General features: G+C 55.0%; 1 protein-coding gene across 1 annotated transcript; it reads left to right on the top strand.

Annotated features, from left to right (window-relative positions):
* The first annotated feature begins 1361 nt into the window (after window positions 1-1361).
* On the top strand, window positions 1362-21463 carry Gltp (glycolipid transfer protein). The gene is made up of 5 exons (XM_006993937.4): window positions 1362-1582; window positions 14890-14948; window positions 16317-16450; window positions 18519-18669; window positions 20372-21463. The coding sequence occupies exons 1-5, from the start codon at window positions 1480-1482 to the stop codon at window positions 20552-20554; spliced, it is 630 nt and encodes a 209-aa protein (XP_006993999.1). The 5' UTR covers window positions 1362-1479; the 3' UTR covers window positions 20555-21463.
* The last annotated feature ends 1831 nt before the right edge of the window (window positions 21464-23294 follow it).

The raw sequence follows: 23294 nt of genomic DNA, 5'->3' as shown, positions 1-23294 counted from the left end.
GATTGTATCTTGGGATGCCTGAGGCAGCAAGGCTGGGTGGGGTGGGAACCAGCCAAAGTTGGTGGCTCGGGCTCCTATCAATTGACAATCTAACTTGATGGAGCACGTCATAGTCTGTGTGAGCAAGAAATAATAATGGTCCTATCTCTCCCAACCCGTGACTTCCTGGTTCCACCGGGGGTCACGCCTGTGGTTTGGATCAATCTCTTTTGTCACCTGACCCCTGAAAGGGTAAATTAAAATCACTTAACAAGGTCTAGCATATGCTTTTCTGGCACAAGCAATCTCTCACTGCCCTCATAAACTACCAAGTCTTTACTGCACCCCGGCCCCTGCTCGCCTGCCTTCCCCATCTCAGTCCTAGCAGTCTCTTTCCCCGGCCCACTCCTCACAATCTCTGGTTCCTGGCGCGCACCATTATCACCCTCAGTTTAAGACTGTGCTCAAGCCCTCCCATCCCTTCACCTCTCAGACCAACGTCACTCCCCCTAGAAGTGCTGGCCGGACCCCATTCTCTGTTCATCCAACTGCCTTGCTTATTTATCTAAGGACAGGATCTCTGCCCCAGCCTGGTCCCAGGGCTCCTTAGGTAACATAGGACAACCACTTCCCGGGCGCTGGGGTCACAGGCACGCACCCTATCCAGTTTATGCGGTGCTGGGATGCAACGCAGGACCATCTGACCTACACCCTCAAGCCTGCTTTGTTTTCTTCACCCACAAGCCAGCTCTGGAACTATGAATTTGCGTGTTGTGCTGCTGCACGGAGTCCCGACTAGACTGCTGGCTGGCTCCAGGACAGGGGACTTAGCTACATGGTCACTGCATCCTCGGTGCCCAGCACTGTGAGCAGCAGCCGCGCAGGGCAGGACCCTTGAATATTCGGTGTGGGCGAAGTACCAGGCTCTCCACGGCGAGGGATGTGGGGTGCACTGAGCTCTGGGTTTTAGGGCACAGCAGCGAGGTTGGATGGTGGCTGCGGGTGAACCCGGGTGCTGCGGCTGCGGGAGGCGTGAACCTGCGACCTTTGGAGGACCCGGGATTGGGAAACAAGGCCCCGCCAGGAGGGTTGGACTGTAAGCGGGTCGGGATCAGAGCGACACCGGCCAGGACCCCAGGTTGGGGACCCAGGTGACCAGTGACAGGCGGGCGGTGCAGCGCCTCACCTGGGCGCGGCTCACCTGGGGCCCGCCGCCCGCGCTTCCGCCAAGCCCCGCCCCCGGACCAATGGCAGTGCGGCGGCGGGGGAGACGGGCTCCCATTGGTCAAGGGGGCGCGGCCGTGGACGCCTATTGGCAGAGCCCCCGGGGGGCGGGGCCGAGCGCTCCATGGCTCCGGCCTGCGGGCGGCGCTCGGCGCTCGCTGAGAGGCGCGGGCGGAAGTGGCGACGCTGGCGTCCCGGGAGGCGGCGGGCGGCGACAGCCCGGGCGCGGACGCCCTCGGCGCGGGCTGGGGCATCACCAAGGGCCTCGACCCCGAAATGGCGCTGCTGGCCGAGCACCTGCTCAAGCCGCTGCCCGCGGACCGGCAGATCGAGACCGGGCCCTTCCTGGAGGCGGTGGCCCACCTGCCGCCCTTCTTCGGTGAGTGCCCGGCGCCGCCAGCCCTTCCCACCTGCCCAGATCTCTCTGGCCCCTTCACTCCCTTCAGATGCACCCCAGCCCTTCTCCACCAGCGCTCCCTCTCACCCCTCGTCCCCCCACGGAACATTCCTCACTATTGCACCAGGGGCATGCTGCACCCACCCTCCCCCGGCTCCCCGGAACGCCTTCCTCTTCGGCTTCACCCCCCCCCCCCCCCGTCCCTTTCAGAATGGTTCTCAAGTCTCCTCCGACCCTTAAAAGGAATCAGCCCTTCCTTCCCCAGATCAAAGACCACCCCCCACCTCCAAGGGCTTGAAGATGGAGCTGCAGAACTCAAGGGCGCTTTTCAGAGGAAGTCATGAAAAAGATTTTCCTCGGTCTAGGAAAGGGGTCAGGAGAAGGGGAGTGGGTGGGATCGTTGGGGGTGATGTCAGCGTCAGGGTGCTTAGCTCGAATCCCTCCCTCCCTCTGGCTTGGAGAGGAGGGAGTCCTTCCTCCATATGTCAAGTTGAAGAAGCTTTTAGGAGTGTTAGCCTGAGTCCGTCCCCCCCCCCCCCCGCCCCGCCCCGTCCAGTTTCAGACCCTCTTCCTCCCCTCCTCCAGCCCAGGCCTTGTTGGAAAGTGGAAGGAAAACCGATGCCGCCTGCCCTGCCCTTTGCCTTGCAGTCCACAAAGGGTGCAACCCGAGCCTTGCTTGCTTTCTTCTTCGTGGGGACGCTCCCAGTGCCCTACCCTGCTAGCTCATTTGGTGACTTTGCCGGACGACACCAGCCCCCGGGGCAGAGTCCAGTTGAAACCCACGCTTGGGCAGAGCCTTGGGGCTCCTTAGCCTGAGGAGGTCGTCTGACAGCCACATCGCCCCTTGCTTGGCTCGTGGAGATGCTTAGGACTCGGTGCCAGCAGTAGTTCCCACAGCGGCTGTGTGGCCATGTGGCCATGCAGATGTGGACACCAGTTTTCCTCTTGAGCCTCAGAGTTCCTGTCTGTGGAATGGAGGTGCTGGTCTAGGCTGGTTATGGGGGATAAATGAGGGCTTGTAAGAGCAGAGGTGTGCTGTGGAGAGGAAGCCCTGGATGAAGAAGGTCTTGAATCTAATTTGGGGCCCTTTCCATAGATGTCTGACAGGTGGCGTTCACCCTAACCCTGAGTGCAGTTGTCTGTGAGGGGAGGAGCGGTGACCTAAGAGCAGGCTCTTGGGCTCCCTCAGCTACTGCTGTGCCCCAGGTGTTCTGAGCATGAGCCAGCAGGTACTCTGTCAAACCTGTTGAGTGCATGCGACCTGCTTGTCCTCAGTATCTCAGCTGGAGATCTCAGTATCTCTCCAGGCAGGGAGCTGCTGGCTTTAGCTTTGATTTATATGACCGCATTATGGTTTTTTTTTTTTTTAAAATATATTTATGTATTTACGGGTTTGCCTGCCAGGGCCTGGAGGACACTTTTCAGAAGTCAGTTCTTCCCTTCCGCCATATGGGTCCTGGGAATTGAACTCGGGTCATCCAGCTTCACAGCAATCTCCTTTACCCGCTGAGCCATCTCGTCCACCCCGACCACACTGAGTTTTGTGTGTTCGTTTCCTCCTTGGTTCTCTGAGTAGTGGCTAGTTAGAGCCAGCCTGTCCTGGGTTCGGATTCTACGGGAGCCGGTAGTTCTCAAGTGAGGGCAGCTTTGCTCCTTAGTGGGTATCTGCTGGTGTGTGTGGTGCTGAATGCTGCAGGGCACTATCCAGTTGCTTCTAGACATCCTCAACACACAGTCCCAGCACTCAGAATGCTGCAGCCCTGTCAGTGGCTCCATGGTGGTAATGGCATGGCTTCCCTGTCTTCACTGGGGTGGCATGTCAGCTCTGTACTTGGGGCCACCCCTTGTGGGTATGAGCGTCTGGCTGCTTTGGGAGGAGATGGGAGGAGGCAGCTGGAGCCAGGGCAAAGGAGTGTCCCTCCCTCCCTGCTCCTGGTCTCAAAGGACCCTTGTCTTTGCTGCCATCCTGGGCTGTGGATGTCACAGCTGTGGACAGAAGCGCCATTTAGACCAGCGCTTCTGTGGAGTTGGCCTATGAAGGGTTAACTGGCATGGGTCACCCTAGAGCCTTTTATTGTTCACCAAAGAGGGTCATTCTTGGCACCTGCATAAAAGAAAACATTTTGAAAGCGCTCTTCCTGGGTGGAGCTTTCTCCTGTGGACTCAGGTTTCAGGAGGGTTCTCCCACCCTGGCCTAGGAGACCCATTGTCAGCTGTAAGTGGGGTCTTGGTCTGCATCTTTGGAGTGTCCCCAATCGCTTGGATGATCCAGGCACAGTGTGTGTGGCCCTATACTACAGCTGGTCTGGAGTGATGGCCACAAGGAGCCTCTCAGGCATTTTGAGAACAGGTTTTCAAATCAGCAAAACCCAAAGGTGACTGCCATGTATGGAGCATTTACTGGATGCTAAGGATCTAATATGGATTAATTGGTTCACTTAATTCCTTCACAGACATTGGTTTTGAAACCAGGGTCTTGTAGCTCAGGCTGGCCTTGAATGAACTATGTGGCATGGACTGGCCACAGTTTCCAAGCTGCTGGGGTTCTAGGCATGTCCACCATACTCAGTTTCAGGCGCCTATTGTTTGGTTGTTTGGTTTTCTGTGCTAAGATTTCACTCTGTCCTGGAATTCCCTGTGCAGCCCAGGCTGGTCTCAAAGGCGGCTCTCCTGCCTCAGCTTCCAAATGGCTGGCATCACAGTTGTGAGCTACACTCTTGGCATCTCACAGCCTTTTGAAGTAGGATTTTTGAAGAACAACCCTCTGCCGTCACTTCAGAATATTTTCCTTCTAGATTCTTCTTTCTATATCTTAGAGAGAGAGAGAGAGATGTTCAACCTCATTTTCCTTCTAACTACATAGTGAGGCTGTCTTCCTACGTCACTTGTCATATCCATAGTGGCTTAGGCTTCTACTACTTGAACGTGGCCACGATTTAGCAATCCCCTCATCCTGGACACCTGCATGGCTTCTTGCTTGTCGCTGTAGTGGACAGTTCTGCTGCTAACATCGCCAGGTCTATTTCTCCTGCCTAGTTCTTTGGGTGTTTCTCAACCTTAGAAGAACTTTCTGGATCCAAGGGCAGGAAGGCTTCGGACCTGTTGGAACAACCACCTTAACTCCTCAGGGTGTGGCCTGGGATCATCGGCTGGGCTGGGTCAACACTGATTCTCTCTGCTCCTGTGGGTGTGGGCCACATGGCAGCCTGCTCCCCTGGTTTACAGCATCCCCGTGGGGACTCACCCCGCCTCTCCTCTGTATCTCTAGCCTGAATTCTTCCACTTATGCAGGTCTTACCACGTCCACTTAGAGGCTGGTCCTTCACCCATCTTTTTTCTCCCCTCTAACCCAGTAATTGGATCTTCCCGGCTGATCGGTTACAAGACTGACCTGTGACTCCTGCTCTCTTATCTTTTAGGTCAGTTCTGCAGCTACTCTAGAGTCCAGGAGGCCTGATGTCCCTCCGTGGCTGGAAGCCTCAGTGGTTCCCTGTTGCCCTCTCCTGAAATCTCTGTGGCCAGCTCTCTGAATGACTCCCAGCCCACAGATGGCATTGTGCCACTGTCCCCAGAGCGTTCCCTGTGCCAGCCTTTCTCCTCACTCTGCATACCACTCCACTCACCCACCCACACACCTCCTTCCTTTTGTCTGGCTGGAGTCCACAGGTCCTTAAGGAATTGGCCTAGCTCTAACCCTACCCAGAAAGTCCTCTCTCCTCCCTGCGGCTCCTAGAACCTATTGTGTTCTGTGGTTCTGAATAACTTCAGTGCCCAGAACACTGTGAGCTGCAGCATTTGCTGAATGCATCCTTTTTTTCTTTACTTTGTTTTTTTAGTATTTTGAGCCCCTTTGTAGCCCAGTCTGGCCTTGAATTTGTGACACCTCTGCCTCAGCCTCCAGAGTGCTGGCGTTACCAATCTACACCACACTTGGCTGCATGAAAGGGGTTTGGGGGGAGATGTTTGTTTGTTTGTTTGTTTTTTCCATTCCCATTCTTCTAGGTTCTTGCCAAAAATGCTTGGCTTTTCTTTCCATATTAGAAGACATGATCAAATCAGAAGCCATACCCTCTCTCCATCCTGCACATGTGACAGGCATTACTAATCAACCACACTTCTGTTTTCCCCTCTGAGCATAGATACAGCCTCAGCATATTTCTCTTGGTCAATCAAAGTTGGTCCATGAGGTGACTGTTATGACGACTCTTAGCTGTCATTGTCTAAGGAAAAGCCCCGGATGGAGGAACCTAGGGCCATGATTTCTGCCCCTCACTTCTTGAGGTTTTAATGCTGGGATACACTTCCTTCATTTGTGACTCTTAGCATAATTACATCAGTGTCCTTGGGATCTGCGGGTGCCTGCCACTCAGTAAATGTTCCTGAGTCCGAACAGTGGCTCTCCTTTTCCTCTGCTTTAGTGCCTGCTCCATTGGGGGTGGGCGGCAATGCTACTTTAGAACCTCAGAATCCTCTGCTTCCTGCAGCCCAAGAAACTGAGGCCAGAGAAGTTATAAAACTTGCCAAGGTCACACAGCCAGTGAGTCACCCATCTACCGAGACCAGAATTCTGGCCTCTGACTGCTCACACAGTGCTCCTGGCTCCCTGTCCAGCAGAGGAGGAGAAGAGCCCCTGTGGACACAGCCTGCTGGGCCCCTGCAGAAGTCCAGTAGCTTTGCTGGCATAATAGTGACTTTGCCACATGGCAAGTGGCCTGGGAGCTACAGAGTAGATGCCCATGTGTCCCTCTAGGGGACCTCTGTCAACCACCCTCCTGCCACTCTGAGCCTGTGGCTCCTGCTTCTTGCTGTTCAAATTAGAACAACTGGGGTGCAGGGACTATTAGGCTTGGGGGAACCCCAAGCAGGACAGTGTTTCCTCTAATCGGGATGCACAGACCAAACACATGGGAAGTGCCTCCTGATCTCTAGGACACTCCCCTGGTGCACCAAGCCCTTTTGGGGGCTGAGGACCCCCGGCCACAGCCCCGCTGTGTTTTACATGTCCGTTGAGGGGTGTTTGCATGTTGACTCTTCTAAGACAGGTGCGGTGGGACTTTGCTCCCCCTCCACTCCGGGAAGCTGGTGACGGTCCTCGTGGTGGAACAGGGGACGTAGACTGTGCTGGTGTAGGGGGGCACTTGGAAGGTGAAACAGTACCCCGAGGGGACTGAGAGCCGAAGAGACCCTTCCTGTCCTGGTTTGTTTGGCTTTGAAAGTCCGGTAGCGGTGTGGTATCAGAGGGAGGCATGGTGAGCCCTGCCCAGCGCTGGTCCTCCTGGCTCAGTGAGGACTGTTGCCAGCCCACAGGATGGCTGCCTTTGAGGTGCAGAGGGGAGCAGTGACTTTGAATCCAACTAGTTTCCTCCTGTACCCGTACCCTGAACACCTGGGATAAGTGGGTGGCAAGAAACGTGGACGATATCCTCGTCCCGCTGAGCCCCATTGGGTTTGAATTCTGTTGGCATCTGGGTAGAAGCACACAGTCCATGTCCATGCACTTGCATCTGAAGCCCCCAGGGGGTGACCTCACAAGGGGCCGATGGTGCTTGATGCTGGAGTCACCCCACCTTCGCCTGGGTGAGAGAGGCTGCCGGAGCGCATGCAGTACAGCCCTTGGGAAACGCGGCTCTGCCGCAGAGAAGGCATTCCTGAGCCTTGGTGACTGACTGCCAGGGCCCAGGGCCAACTCTTGGCTGCTCCAGCCTGAGAATCACTCCAGTGCAGCTGAGAGCCATGTGGAGTAGGTCTGGGGCCCCGGTGTCATCCGCTTGCTCACCCTGGCCTCCTGAGACGGCTCGTCGGCCTTTCCCTGTTCAGGACATCTGGTTCTGAGGTCCAGGCCTCTCTGTTAGTGTGAGAGCAGAAGAGCAAAGGAAATAGCCAAGTGTGTGTCTGAACTCTCGGACCTTGGCACCTCCTCGCCTGCTCTGCAGAGGGATGAGGCACACACAGTGCTGGGAATCTCTCAGGGGCCGAAGTCAGGCCCTCCTCCTGTGACCTGACACCCCCCCCCCCCCCGCTCCTCCCTCCCCCTCTCCTTCCGTGCCCCCCCTTCCCTCTCCCTCCGCCCCCCGCAACACCCCGGGCAGAGCAGAGGTGGCTAGGCAGTGTCCAGATGGAAGCTCTCCTGGCCCAGGACCTTGTGAAACACATGTATGCCCGCATCACAGTTAGCCTGACCTCCTTTAAGATGGCTCTCAGGGGCAAGCGTGGGAGTGGCTGGAAACTCATTTCTAACCCTTATGAAGGAAGGAAGGAAGGAACGAGGGGATGGGGCGTTTCTTAAAGAGGACCTCGAGGCGGATGCAGCCCTGGGGCAGGGCAGTCAGCCCTGCATCTTCAGGGACAGCTGTGTTCTGTGGGAAGTCCTCTTCTGGGCAACGGCTTCCTGGGCTTTGGTGTGGCTGGGGAGGGGAAGCTGGATGGGACATGTGACAGCGTCAGAGCCTGTGGCTTTTGGTCTTAGGTTTCATTGTTTCTGTTTTTAAAATGGCTTTGTGGGTCTCCTGCTTCTGTTACATTCTTACTCAGTCGGCCTTTCCCTTTATTGTTACAATGTAGCTAAGCTTTCTAATGGGACCATCAGACTCCTGCCTGCCCCGGGACAGTCGGCTTCCCCTGGCTCCCTAGTAGTCTACACGCCGTTGCTCCAAGGACATCCCTTTACTCCCACCCAAGACCGCCCCGTAATGCTCTGGAAGTCATGCCTGGGTGATTTCAGTTGGCTTTTCCTCTTCAGTCCGTCAGTGTTTCTTCCTCCTTCCCTTCTCCGATTTCTTCTTTAATCCTTCCCATGTTGTGCATGCTAGGCACGCGCGCTCCACCATAGATCCAGTCTCCAGCTTTCCGAACAACCAAGAGCATTGTTTTCTGGATTTCCTTTCTGGAAAGCCCTGCCTGTTGAGAAAGATAATGCTGTGATATGTAATAGGCATACTAAATAAATGCATAAATGCATAAATGCATGCATGCATGCATGCATGAATGAATGAATAAGACTTTTTATTGAGGTGCCTTTCAGGAACTGTGCTGAGCCCTTCCCGAAGCCTCGAATCATTACTCTTATTTTACTAACGAAGCAGTGTAGCTCAGAGACATTAGCTAATTTCCCCCAGGTCACACAGCAAGTCAGATTTTCTCAACTGTACTTACAACTCAAGGCTGGCTTTTGCAGGGGACAGGATCTCACTATATAGCCCTGGCTGGCTTGGAACTCACTATGTAGACCACCAGGAATAGCCTCAACCTCACAAAGATCCTCCTGCCTCTAGTTCTGCCTCCTGCGTGCAGAGAGAGTAAAGGTGTGTGTGTGTCACTGCACCTGGCCTCAAGGCCGGCTGTTATTAAAGAGGGCCACTGTGGACAGTGTACAGATGCAGGAGGGCTTCTTAAAGGCTCTGGATTGGCTTTTTTCCCCCTTTGTAGGCAGGTAATGTAGAGCAGAGCCTGCCTTAGAATGTGGGCGTCCTCCGTGTTCTTTCCTTCAGAATCCGCCTATGACCTGAGCCTGGACACCCCTCCCCAATTAATAAAAGATTCATCTCCATCAGCTGTAATTTGAACCCACCCCTTCTGACCTTGTAACTCAGGACCTGTAACATTAATCTGCTGGGAGTGTCTAACAAATGTTGTTATCTGGCTATGAAAAAAGGCATTCCCAGCAGAAACTCCCCACACACACAGCGTCTGTTGCCACATAGTGACCACTCCTTGGAAATAAGCGCTCAGGGATTGAGTTAGGTGTGTCTCATCAAAAGCCGAGTGCATCCTGGTTCTTCATGTGATTGCTCATTTACCTGTGACAGAGTCTGGCCATGTGGTTCAGGCTGGGCTTCAACCCTCCATCTTCCTGCCTTGGCCCCCCGAGAACTGGGATGACATTTTGTTCTTAAATGAAAATGATTTCTGAGAGGAAGTGGGGGTGGGGGTGTCAGGACATGGCTAATCTCTTTGTTGCTCCAAACTGGGACGACAGGAACACCCTTTGTTGCAACAGATAAAGCTGCATGCCTGTAATTCTAGCTACAAAGTAAGTTCAAGGCTAGCCTGCATCCCTGAAGTCTTATTAGAGAGACAGAGACAGAGAATGAACAAATAGGGCTTGGGAGGAAGACCTGAGTTTAATTCCCAGAACCCATGTCAAAATGCCAGGTGTGGTGGCTCACGCTTGTAATCCAGCGCCAGGGAGATTGGGATAGGTGGCTTCCTGTAGCTCACTGGCTGGCCAGTCTAGCTCACTTAACAAGCCACAGGTCAATGAGAGACGCTTACCGGCTCAAAAAAGATGGAAGATGGCACCCAAGGTAGACCTCTGACTTCTGAATGCCTGTGCACCCACGTGAGTGTACACACAAATAGCAGAATAAGGCAGTAAAGACCTTTGGAACACCTAGGATGGAAATTTCCAGACCCGTCTTTTCTGGAGAGGGAGAGTAGGGGGCACTCAGCCTTACTACGTCACCCAGGCAGGCCCTGAACTGAAATTTCCTGCCTCAAGCCTCCTAAGGGCCAAGGCTGTGGGCATGCACCGCCACGTTGCAAGGCTGGAACCCAGGGCCTTGCGCATGCTTGGCAAGCGCTGTCTGTGATGCCCGGCCACACCCCGGCTGGGCTGAGTACAATGACCTGTGTTCAACTGTGTTGAAGGAGGAAATGAGTGTTTCTGGGTGGCATGTAGTGACAAGTTGGCTGGTGGACAGTTCTGCTTTCTGGGCAATGTCAGCCATCTGTGCCGTGCTGGAGACCCAGGCAGGAGACCCTAGGTGGCCCCTGTCCAGGCACAGTTGTCCCGGAAGGCACAGCTGGACTCTGCAGGCAGAGAGGAAAAGTTAGGCATTCACGACCCAGAAGTGTTTTTAAAAAGATGGAAGACATTCAATGCAGTGCCCGTCGTGAAGGTTTGAGGGAGCCTGTGACGTCGCCAGGCCACCCCTTCTGTTTTTTATGATGACTCTATTTAGAAAGATACAAACGGCTTGCTCTATGGAAGCAGGAACATCAGGGTTCCGTTTATGGGTTTATTTTAATTCATGTGTGTGTGTATCTGGGTATGCTGGATGTCAAGGGGCACCTGGAAGGGTGTACTGCGCTGGTTTGGCCGGCGGCGGAAGAGTCGCGAGCCATGGTTACTAGAGTTAGAAGGGGCTTTGTTAGAGAGAAGGGGGGACAAGACAGGAGAAGCCAGGCCCGGCAGAGGGGAAACAGAAAGAGAGAGAGACAGAGACCGAGAGAGTGTGGGGGGTACATGTCCGGCTTTTAGGCTGGGACGCAGTCGCCTGCTGATGACGCAATAAGGTGCCAGAATCCTTACAGTGCCCACAGAGGAAGTCAGATCCCCGATGCTGGAGTTACAGGAGGTGGTGAGACACAGGGTAGGCGCTGGGAACTGCACTCGGGTCCTCAGGAAGGGCAGCAAGTGCTCTTAGCTGCGGGCCATTTCTCAGCCCCCTGTGCTACATTTTAATACATGCTATGGAGAATGGTTAAGCTGATATAGCTTAAAATTACTCAGTGGATGGAGAGATCCCCATTTAGTTGTATATTCTTCTTTCTCACTGAGATGAAGCATCTTTTTATTTCATCTGTGAATTCTTCATTCTAAAGAACTTTCTTCTTATTGTTCTGTAAATACTCTTTATATATTTGAGAGAGTAAACAGCCTTTATTTACTTTCTCTGCTTCCTGCCCCACTTGGTGCCGACGGCCTCTTATGAGACGCTCTGGGGTTTTCTAAGCAGATTTATTGACCTTTTCTTATGCCTTTATTAGGTATGAGAGGCATTTCCCCGGTGTTCTCCCCCCCACCCCAGCCTTCCCACGCAGCCTGCCTGTTGGGGCCTGTTGTGACAAGAGGAGGTGGTGGCACTGTGGCCCTTCCTGTTTTTGAAGGCAGCTCCCTTCCTCCTGTGGGTCACAGGACAAACTGGAAAACCTTCCAAGTGCCCTCTCCCTCCAGGCAGCGGCGGCGGCGGCGACAGCGAAAGAAGGTGAAACAAGTTTGAGGGAACTGCAGAACTAGCCAGACAAGAAAGGTGGTTTGTGGGCAGGCTGCGCCCGCCCGGTCTGGGGGAGCGGTTCGGGGACAGGCTGTGGGAACAGGTAACTGGGTGGGGCCAGCATGGGCTTAACTATTAGAAAGGCCACGGTGAGCGGTGAGCGTGGGGATTCAAGCCATGCTCCGGTGGTCCCTGCCCCAGCACGGAGCTCACACCAACAGAGACGTTCTAGAGAGGTAACGAGGGTCACTGTGGCCCTGTTACCCACCTGGGCTGCACCTCTGGGCTGCAGGAAGTGAAGGGTTCACCCCCAGAGTTCTTATGTCACTTGCCAAAGCCATTTCAGAGTCACAATTCACACCCAGAGCCGGCTGGCTCCAAAGTGACAGGCAGCTTCCCCTCTAACCACAGAGACCCAGCTTCTAGGTGCCACTGGCCTGTTTGGCCTGCCTCAAGGGGCACACCGCCCCAGGCCTTTCCTGCCCATCCACCTGGGGTCACCCTGACCCCACACTCTCAACTTTTACTTTCTGGGGTAGGGTCTCACTCTGTAGCCCAGGCTGGCCTAGAACTCATGACCCTCCTTCCTCAGTCTCCAGCAGGCCGGGGGGACAGGCCAGGCCCACTCTCTTTCTTCGGTCCCTGCCTCGGCATCCGCCTCCGTCCACTGCACCCTTCCCCCACAGCAGAATGGGGACAGGGCTGCTGTGGGGACAGGGCCCGCTGACCACAGCGGCTTTGTGACCCTCAGCGAGCACTGTCAGGAGAACGGCAAACAATAAGCCTTTCTCCCGCCTGCCACCAGGGCGGGCGCTCAGCGCCACGCCACGGCTGTGCCCTACGGTAGCCTGTGGCTGCCCACGCTCTGCCATCCAGCCCAGCTTCCCGGCATCTCCCTTTGAAGGCTGTGGTTGATGATCACTCAGCACCTGCCATGTTCTCAGCCCGTATCTCCCCTCGCAGCAGCCCTGTCCCGCGCGGGAGTCCTAGTCTCAGTTTACAGGAAGAAAGACTGAAGCCCGAGTTCCTTCACAGACCCTCTGCCATCTTGGGTGGGTGGGTGGGTGCTTAAAACTTATACTTGGGGGGGGGCGGGGTCATCCAAACTATGCTAGAGTGTAGACAAAGGGGAAGGGCGGGGTTGGTAAACTGAGGCTGAATCTGGATGCCTTTGGTACCCAAGGGGCCAAAACCACACCTGGGCTGTCTGTATCGGGGTGGGGAGGGGTGAAGACAAGAGAATCGCTGGAGCTTGATGTCTGTCCAGTGAGTGAGCGCTGGGTTCAGAGAGAGGCAAGGAGAGTGATTAGGAAAGGAGCCTCTGCTGGCCTCTGGCCCTCACACGCACATGCGCAGAAGTGTGGGAGAGGGGCCTGCCAGGGAGAGCGCCACAGAGGTGGGCTCAGTACTACCAGGAGCCCGCGGGGACTCTGAGAAGTAGGGCTGACAGCCCGCAGGCACCAGGGGCAGCGACCTAGGCTCCATGAGGGACTTCAGTGGGCCAATGTGGTGGGACACACCCGGCATCCCGGCGTTTGGAGGCTGAGGCAGGAGGACCATGGGCTACGCAATGCAATCTCCCCGAAAGAAAAAGAGTGGACCGTGGGGTGTACCGTGGGGTTTGCACTCTGCAGAGGTTCAGAGGGATTTTGCTGGGCTGGGAAACCTGACCCTAGAGCTAGGAGGTCACAGACTGATAATCCACACCCCTTTCTTTCCCGGTGTGTGCCCCACACTGGGCACCTTGCCAAGTAGGTGTGAAGTATTTTTCTTTTAAACTGATTCTTGCATTTATTTGTATGTGTGAGCAGGCACGTGTGAGCCATGGCACCTGAGTGGGGGGTCAAAGGACAACTTGTGGAAATCTGTTCTCTACTTCTACCACGTGGGTCCCAGGGATTGAACTCCGGTTACCCGGCTTGGGACTGAGGTCACCACTGAGCCATCCCTCTGGCCCTGAATTCAGTTTTTTTGGTGATGAGGGTCACACCCAGGACCTCACATGTGCTAGGCAGAGGCTAGCCTCCACTGCGCTGAGCTGGACCCCCAGCCCAGATGCAGCACTGTTTCTTGGTTTCTTTCCAGAGACTCTGCTTTGTAGCCCAGGCTGGCCTCAAACTCTGCGAGTCCCTGCCTCTGCCTCCTGAGGGTGGGGATTACAGGTGCACGCCACAGGCCTGGCTGGTGCGCCTCAAATCCTAATTTCTGATCCCTGTGCCAACCCTCCTAAGTGCACAGCGCCCCAGCTGACAATGGGGGGAAACCGATGTGCAGTCTGGGAGACTGGCCCCAGGGAGGGATGTCGGGTCGGGCCGTCTCATTACCACCCATCTGGCTCCTCATCCCACTGTGTCTGGGGTGTGTCTCTCAGGTGTTTCCAGCTCACACCTCTTCATGTGGGCAGTAAAAGAGTATTCTAGATGACCAGCCACACGTGCTGGTCGCCTTCACTGGAATCTGACCTGTGGAAGTTCTGCTGCTGTCATTCGGGAAGCCCTTAAGCGCCTGTCTGCTCCAGGGCAGGGCAGCGGCGGTGTCTCCCTTCCGTGGGTTTAGCGCCTGCCCTGTGCCCTTGACTCAGACTTAGCAAGCCCACTTCTCAGCAGGGAGAGGGTGAGTGAGGCCAGTACTGGAATGTGACCCCCGAGGGCCTGCACCCTTCTCTCTGAGCAGCTTTGGCTGCTGTGGTATTCGGGCTGCGGTGTGGCCTGCCAGAGGGGCAGAGCGAAGGGGGCGGGGCACAACTCTCATCCCCTGTGGAGCCTGGCAGTCCCTCCAAGCACACATGGCCAGACATGGCCAAGGCAGCTCAAAGGTGTCACGGCTTGTACTGCACCCCATTCTCCTGGGACCTGCCAAGAAAGGTTCCCACCTCCACATGGAAACGCGGTAGCTCCAGGGAGGGCAGGATGTGTGTCCTGTTCACAGGATGGGAAGCTTGAAGTCAGATGAAGGGCAGCGCCCGAGCCTACCCTGCCGGGTGAGTGGGGCTCAAGTCAAGTCCAAGGTCACGTGGTTAGCCGCTGGACCCTGCAGACGGGACACTGCAGAGTGTTCTCTTGGACCCGTGCTGGGGAGAGCAACCCCAGCAGTCTCAGAGGCCCCGCCCAGTTCTGGGGCGACAATCCACTCCCACCCAGAGCCCAGCACTCCCTGAATTCATGGCCTTCTGAAAACTTGTAAATGATCCTTCCTGAGCCCTAAACACACAGGTGACCGTCTTCCATGGCCTGTGGTGGTTCTGAATGCCATCTTGGTTGGGAATCTAAATCTCTCTTCTCATTCTGTTGCCAGATTGCCTTGGGTCCCCAGTGTTCACACCCATCAAGGCAGACATAAGTGGGAACATCACGGTAAGTGAACCCGCCCCAGCCCCGTTCCCAGCCTGAGGTCAGGGAAGAGGGCAGAGATCCGTGGAGTCCCAGCCCCTGCCCCGCAGGGCCAAGGTTCTCAGTGCCCCCTTGCAAGCACACAGTCCGGGATTGGCCTGACACTCTGCCACCCCCTCCGCCAAACAAGGACTCCAGAGATGGGGGAATGGTTCAGTGTTACAAACCTGCATGCCTGAGTTAGGACCCTCAAACTCACAGAAAAGCATTACTGGGCAGCACAAGAATGACCCCAGAGCTGGAGGAGTGGAGAGAGGTGGGTCCCTGATGGTCACTGGCCAGCCAGTGAGAAGCCATGTCTTAAAAAATAAAATAAAATAAAATAAAATAATAAAGGTGGAGGGCTAGCAGGATGGCTCAGTGGTCAAGGCTGCTTGCTGCTCTTTCAGAGGCCTGGAGTTTGGTTCCAGCACCCACGCTGGGCAACTCTCAAGTGCCTGTAACTCCATTTCCAGAGATCTAGTGTCCTCTTCTGGCCTCCGTGGGTACTCACATGTACACACACACACACACACACACACACACACACACCTCCAGTTAAGCATCGTCATGCAGGCAATCCTGTAATCCCAGCACGTAGGCTGAGGCCTGAGGATCCATGCTAGCCTGGGTTATCTAGTCAGGCCTCCACCGCCAAGAAAAGAACAACAACAACAAAAAATCAAGTCCATGGTCAGCTTGACTCTTCCATGCAGAGAGCACCCGGAGGGCAGCACAGGACTTGGGACCCACTGCGAGGTCTCATTTCTCCAACCCAGAGGATTTCGAACCCGGTCCCCCTATGACTGTCTTCACAGAGATGAGGAGCTTGAAGCTCAGAGTGGTTGATGGTTCACTTAAGGTTACACAGCGGGAAAGTGACGGGTGGGATTCAGACTCAGCTGGAGTCTCGACAGACCCATCTGGCGCCAGTTCAGGGGCTGTTTTGTCTGGATAGTGTTGAACCCTTTGCCTGCGTCCATCCTTCTTCACTGTGGGACTTCAGGTCTCTGATGTCCGTGACGGCATCAATAGCAGTGGGAAGACATGGCTTCCGGAGCCGGTCAGGCCAGGGCCCACTCCCTGCCCTAAACCTGTGGCCTTGGACACGGACGTGCGTTACCCCTGAGCCTCAGTGTCCTCATCCGTTGATTGGGTTCTGAGTGCGGTGTCAGGGTCGCCAAAATGACCGCGTGAGGCACTTGGAGCATTTCCGGGACCCAGGCTCCTGGGTGGCACCAGTACCCATGAGCAGGCGGGTGGCAGCGCCCACAGAATGGGACACTCGGCTCGGTGTGCGGCAGCAGTCTGTGGGGCAGGCTGTGATGGGAGGACACCTGTGCTCTATTCCAGAAAATCAAAGCCGTGTACGACACCGACCCCGCCAAGTTCAGGACCCTGCAGAACATCCTGGAAGTGGAGAAGGGCATGTATGGGGCCGAGTGGCCCAAAGTGGGAGCCACGCTGGCACTGCTGTGGCTGAAAAGGTGGGTGATGGCCTCAGGGTGGGGTGTGGCTGGGCCACGTTGGGCAAGGGGTGCTAACACTGCCATTTAATAGCTACAAGAAACTTCCAAAGGCTGATAGATTCACGGGGACAAGCTGTGGCACTTCCTGTTCTAGCCTGTTCACAGACGGCAGGGGAAGTACATTTTCCAGTCTTAGTCTTCTCCGTTCTTTATGCACCTGATAATTCTTAGACGCTGTGAGTCAGGTGTGCCATCTCCCCATCCCCACAGAGGAGGCCACAGGGACATCTGGACGCCAGGTCACAATCCAGGTCCTCTGAGCAGGGGTGGTGTCCTGCACAGAGGTAGTCAAGTGGTGCGTGCACAGGTGGATTTATGTATTCTGACTCTTAACAGAAATAGAGTAGATCTCCTGACTTTGCACAGGTGTGTTCCTGCTTTGAATCTTTTCAATGGTCTAGCAGCTCCAGAATCCTCTAGCTGTGGGATTCCAGCAGCTGCTAAGAAGCCAGGGACCCTTGCCCGGCCCTCCAGCGCTCACCACTGTTGACGTCTCAGGGGTCTGGGCCAGGACCTAGGAGGACAGCTTATCCCCTGCAGCCCATCCCCCAACACATGCTTCTCTGGTGAACCAGACCTGGGGAAGCTGGCTTCCCGGAAGTGAGGCCGGGTGGTCATCAGGGTATGGTTGCTCTCAGAGCTGCCCCAGGTTCAAGGCCTGACCTTGTCAGCAGGCCTTGCAGGCCAGGGCTGAGGAACATCCCCCAGTCCATTTACCCAGCAGTAGCAAGGCAGGTGATGTCGCTCTTCATACCCAAGTCACCTGTGGGCCTGTGAGTGACCAGGAAGGCGGTGCTGGCTCTGGAGCCTAACACAGATGAAGTATGACGGGCACCTGTCATATGAAGAAGCTTCCAGCCAGGACAAGCCGGGACGGAGCCTTGCTCTCAGTGGCCTGCTCCAGAAGCCCTCACCTGGGCCACCCCCAGCCCCCTGCAGGAAGGGAGCAGAGGCATTTGTTTGGGATCCAGTCAGGTTGTGTAAGGGGTAGAGAGGGCAGGAGGCTGGCGAGCAGTGGAAAGGGCACTTGGCTGTGGAGCGGCTGGTATGCCCAGATTGGCCCCATGTGCATTTCACTTCTGTGGCCATGGCGGGATGGGTCAGATGGAGGAGGGGTCCTTTTAGCCCACGGTCTCTGAGGGCTCAGCCCTTGGTCACCTTCCCTGATTCTAGGCCCCGTGTGAGACAAGACATCCTCCTAAAAGCACTGTGCCGAAGAAGCTGCTTGTCTCATGACTGACAGGAAGCAGGAAGTCGCCAGGGACTCACTTCCTCCCCCTAGACCCCACCTCTCACAGCAACACCTAAGCCTTCAGCATAGGAGCCTCTGGGAATTTTCCCGTTGTCTTAACGCACTACAGGGCTGGCGGCGATTTGTGATATCTTGTGTACCCTAATAAATTTGCCTGAAGATCAGAGAACAGAACAAGCCACTAGATTAAACATAGAAGCCAGGCAGTGGTGGCACACACCTTTAATCCCAATACTCGGGAGTCACGCGCCTTTAATCCCAATACTTGGAAGTCACGCGCCTTTAATCCCAGGAAGTGATGGCTGGGCGGAGGAAGGTATATAAGGGTGAGGAGACAGGAACTAAAGCCCTTTTCGGCTGAGGAGTCCTCGAGATAAGATGTGGCTTGTTCCTTTGTCTCTCTGATCTTCAGGCAAAGTTTATCAGGGCACGCAATCTATCACCACAGCGACTGCTTTCTATTCAGGTTTCTTGCTGTGCCCCATGAAGCATCTTAGGCAGGGCTCACTGTGCAGTAGAGGCGAACAGCCTGGGAGGCAGTGTGCCTGACTGTCTATCTCTGGCCTGTGAACCCTCTGAGGGTCACACTGGCTTCATCCTTTAGGCCACGAGAGGCCGCAAAGACCCAGAATAGGCTCTGCTTAAAGGCGCCCCGCACCGGAGCTGGGCCGTCACATTGCTCAGAATGTGTACCTCCTCGCCTAGGGGAGGTACTCCCCTGTCCGTGCACTCTTCCGGGCCCTGGTCCTAAATGACTGTCCCCTTGGACCACAGGGGCCTGCGCTTCATCCAGGTGTTCCTGCAGAGCATCTGCGACGGGGAACGGGATGAGAACCACCCCAACCTCATCCGCGTAAACGCCAACAAGGCCTATGAGATGGCCCTCAAGAAGTACCACGGCTGGCTGGTGCAGAAGATCTTCAAGGTGAGCCCCCGGGGGACAAGGAGACTTGGGTTCCTTCCCACTTATCCCAGGAAGGACTCGCCCGTGCTAGGAGATGGAGCTGGTGCACTGAGGCCCTCGGGCAACCACGCCAACCCTGTTTGTGCCCGCAGGTGCCCCTTAGTGTCCCCGCGGGTCCCTCAGCCTGTTGCTTCCATGGCTGTGAGAAGAGACAGGTCTGCAGACTCAAGACCTGCAGGGTGATGGTGGGCTGGCCTCACTGGCTCCCCTCTCACCCTGGGCTCTCACCCCAGGCACAGAGGGGCAGAAGGGCCCTGCCCACAAGGAGATAGCTGCTGTAAAGACCGGTCCTCAGTTTACTGTGGCCTATGTTGGGGTGATACTGACCACAGCTCCTGGAAAGGGCTCTCGTGCCAGCCTGGGTAGCTGAGAGGCCCTAGGTTCATCAGGCTGGGAGGCCTAAGGAATAGCAAAAGGCCTCCCAAATGTTCCTGGCTACCCTGCCCCTCACAATGTCCTCGTCACACTATCCCTTCCTTCCCCAGGAATCCCAGACCTCTTGGAAGGGTCCCAAGGCAGGCTGGGTTCAGGCAAGAACAGGTCATGACGCAGGAAGTGTGACCACCCCTGGGCCTTCTACCTGGGCATGGCTAGGGTCAGGGTCATCTTGAGCAGCCCATTCTCACACCCTCAGGAATGACAGTGTCCCATGGGCCACCCCAGCCGCCTGCCGGTGCACCAGTAGTGGGCGCTGTTTCCCACTCGGCCCTATGATGATCTCAAAGTCCCAGGGTTCAGCCTGGACCTGGCTGGCAGCCGCACCTCTTCCCAGGATGATCGTAGAGCACAGGCGTTCTAGGCTAGCCTGGGCAACATAGTCAGAACCCATCTCAGAAATAAAAGCTGGCACCTGGGAGCCTGCCCCCCCCCCCAGCCTCAGTGGCCTCATCTCTCACACCTCCAGACCTCCGCACAGTGTGCAGCATGTGGCTTAGGTTCAGGGCCCCAAAGCAACTACTGTCTTCATCATGTGTGACCTGCCCCCCTTCGCCCCACAAACCAGGGTCTGGGTGTTTTATTTGGCTGTGTCTTTGTCCTCTAAGGCTCTTAGGTTCTGTGAGTTTCTGGTTCTCTGCCTTTTGAAGTATTGAAGCAGCCGCCAAATTTAGCCCAGGACAGAAAGATGTGTGCCTGGTGCTGCACTGGGCACCTGTGTGCCCCGTGCCATGCGGGGTGATTCACACAACCTCCCTAAACATTTTGTTGTGTGGTTTTGTGTTTATGAGACAGGGTCTCACTATGTAGCCCAGGCTGGCCTAGAACTCACTCTATAGACCAGGCTGGCCTCCAACTCACAGAGATCCTCCTGCCTCTGCCTCCCGAGGGCTGGGACTAAAAGTGTGTGCCACCTTGCCCGGCTCTCCCCTCCCTAATCTTAACAGAAGCAACCAAATTGAGTGGATGCAGCTAAGGAACTTACTCGAGGCACAAGCTATAGTCTTCTGTCTGTCTGTCTGTCTGTCTGTCCCCCAAGCTGGTGTCCCTTACAGGGGAAGGGAACATACTTTTCTTTTCCCTTCCAACATAAGCAGAGAGACCAGCCCAGCACAAGTGTCAGGGACGCAGGCCTCCGGGTGCCCGGTGTGCCAGCCCTGGGTGCCCGGTGTGCCAGCCTGGTCTTGCCCCATTAATGCCGCACCTGCCTTCCCTCTTCCCTCTCAAGGCTGCACTGTACGCAGCGCCCTACAAGTCTGACTTCCTGAAGGCGCTCTCCAAGGGGCAGAACGTGACGGAGGAGGAGTGCCTGGAGAAGGTCCGCCTCTTCCTGGTCAACTACACGGCCACCATCGACGCCATCTATGACATGTACACCAAGATGAACGCGGAGCTTGACTACACGGTGTAGGCGCCCAGACACACAGCCCCGCGTGGGAGCAAGCAACCCCGAATCACTGTGAATCAAGCTGGGGTCCCCGGCTCAGCTTCCAGGCCAGCCCAGGTCTGCAGGGGCAGCCGCAGCTTGCTAGAGGTCATTTGCTTTTGTGTTTGTTTCTTGCCTGTTCTAATGGAGCAATAAACACCTAACTCCGGTTTGCCCAGCAGCCCAGGCTGAGCACACCCTTCCCTCCAGTGTGGTCAAAACCAATTAACGTGGCTAACGATCAGTTCCTAGGGTTTTCTGTCTTCTCCTCCTCTGCCCAGCTCGGGGGAGACATACACCTCACCCAGCAAAGAAACCTGGTCCATCTGGCCCAAGGATGTCTTCGATGTTTGGAGGACAATGGCGTCTGATTGGAAGTTCAGCAGGGGCCTGACTGTGGTGTCTGTTTAAAAAAGCAAGCTGGTGGGAGCCCTCACATGGCTGCACATCCGCCATGCCAGCCCTGTTCTCTCTTTTTCTTGCACTCTGTCTTGTCAGACAGGTTTTTGGTTTTTGTTTTGTTTTTTTTTTTAAAGCCGAAATGTACCAGCAAGCCTTTTCAAACGAGTGACTAGGCACACACAGGTGACCATACGAGACTGTATTCGCATTCTCCTGCATAATTATCATCTTCAGGGATGGCTTCTCCAACCTAAGAAACTGCCTGTCATGGGAGCCCTCCAGCTGTGGAGACCCAAGAAACTGCCTTGCTGCCTTAACTGTCCTTCTGGCGCTAAAAAGAGCTCTATTTTTTAAAGTATTGGGGTAAACAGACCCTGAAAGAATTGATGTGTGTTAAAGAAAAAAAAAAAAAAACCCAATGAGGAACAATTGGTGATTTTTATGCAGAAATTAAATAATCCTTAATAAATAAATCTATATTTTGAAATTGTATCTGGGTGCTTCTGTGGCTCTTGACTCTTTTATTATATTCTGCATCGGAGGTTACAACTGGGGAGTCTCATAGTCGTTAACTTGGCACACCTGGGAAGAGGGACCCTCAACTGAGGAACTGCCTCCTTCTGATAGACCTGTGGTGCATTTTCTCGACTGCTAATTGGCGCAGGAGGGCCCAGTCCACTCGGGTGCTGCTGTCCCCAGGCAGGAGAGTGTGGTATAAGAAAAGAAGGAGTAAGCATTGTTGCTCTGTGGTCTCTGCTTCAGTTCCCATCTCCAGGCTCCTGCCTTGACTTCCCTCTCTGATGGACTGTGACCTGTGAGCCACATAAGTTCTTTATCCCGCAAGGTGCTTTTGGTCTGAGGTTCGGCCACAGCCACAGAAAGCAGATTAGAACGGGGACCCTAAAGCCAACCAACAAGGACCTGTCTTCTGGCCTCTGATTTTAAAAAAATACAATTGGTGGCCACATAAGAGACACTGAGAGCTTTCCCAGAAAAATCACGTATGTAACTAACTCCTTTGGAGGCACCAGGAGCCAGATATGGGGGCATGTGCCTGTAATTCCAGCACCTCAGAGGCTGAGGTTGGAGGATTGTGATCCCAGGCAAGAGAGGAGAGGAGAGAGAGAATCATGTGCTGTGGGATGTTAATGTATGTCCTGTGGGAGCCCTTCTTGGGTTCCTTGTGGCGTTACCCAGCAGGTTTGCATAGAGGATGATTAGGACCATGGGCCTGAGTGCAGGTGTCTGAGATGGTCTGCACTTGGCTGTACTGGGGGATGGTCTGTATGTCAAGTTGCTCTGATTGGTCAATAAATAAAACCTGATTGGTCGTGGCTAGGCAGGAAGTATAGGCGGGACTAACAGAGGAGAAATAAAAGAACAGGAAGGCAGAAGGAGATGCTGCCAGCCACCGCCAGGACAAGCAGCATGTGAAGATGCTGGTAAGCCATGAGCCGCGTGGCAAGGTATAGATTTGTAGAAATGCGTTACTTTAAGATATAGGAACAGTTAACAGGAGGCCTGCCACGGCCATACAGTTTGTAAGCAATATAAGTCTCTGTGTTTGCTTGGTTGGGTCTGAGCGGCTGTGGGACTGGCGGGTGACAGAGATTTGTCCTGACTGTGGGCAAGGCAGGAAAACTCTAGCTACAATCATGGTTCTTAAAATGACCGTCCCTTGGCTAGAAAGGAGGGAAGGGTGCATTCTCCATTTGCCTTGGTTTCTGCCCAGCCCTCTGACCAAAGGCTGACCCTTTCTCTGCTACCAGGGTTACATGGAGAAGGAAATGCTTTCCTTGACCTCTGCCCTCCAGACTGGACAGTTTTAGTGTACAAGGTGACTCAGTACCCAGAGTAGGTCGGGCTGCAGGTGAGGTGCCACACCCCTGGATGCACCTTGAATCAACTCGCAAGGAAGTCAGGGTGTGGGCGGGAAGGGGACACGCCAGGGCACAGACACGGTGGTGGGACCCACTCTGGGTCCCACACCGTTACTATGGTTTTGGGGCTTCACCCTGGAAATTATGGATCACCTCAAGGGGCTTGAGCCTCCAGATACCAGATTTGGAAGGCTGCCTCAGATACGACTGAGGGATGGAAGCCTGAATCAAGTCGTTCCCTGTCTCCAACTTCGTGATCTGTTTTAATATCACTGAAACTCAGAAGGCCCCTGTTCTTCCTACCCTGTAATTGCTTTCGGAACCTGGGCCTCCTAGAAACACAACACTCTGCCAACAAAAAGAATTCTGTGTCTTCCCTCTAGCTCTGATGTACGACAGTGAGGTCTGGGGCCACTTTCGTTTTGGAAGGGAGAGACTTGCCC

Source organism: Peromyscus maniculatus, chromosome 23, assembly GCF_049852395.1.
Source record: "Peromyscus maniculatus bairdii isolate BWxNUB_F1_BW_parent chromosome 23, HU_Pman_BW_mat_3.1, whole genome shotgun sequence".
Lineage (NCBI taxonomy): Eukaryota > Metazoa > Chordata > Mammalia > Rodentia > Cricetidae > Peromyscus > Peromyscus maniculatus.
This window is presented reverse-complemented; position numbering and strand designations above follow the sequence as displayed.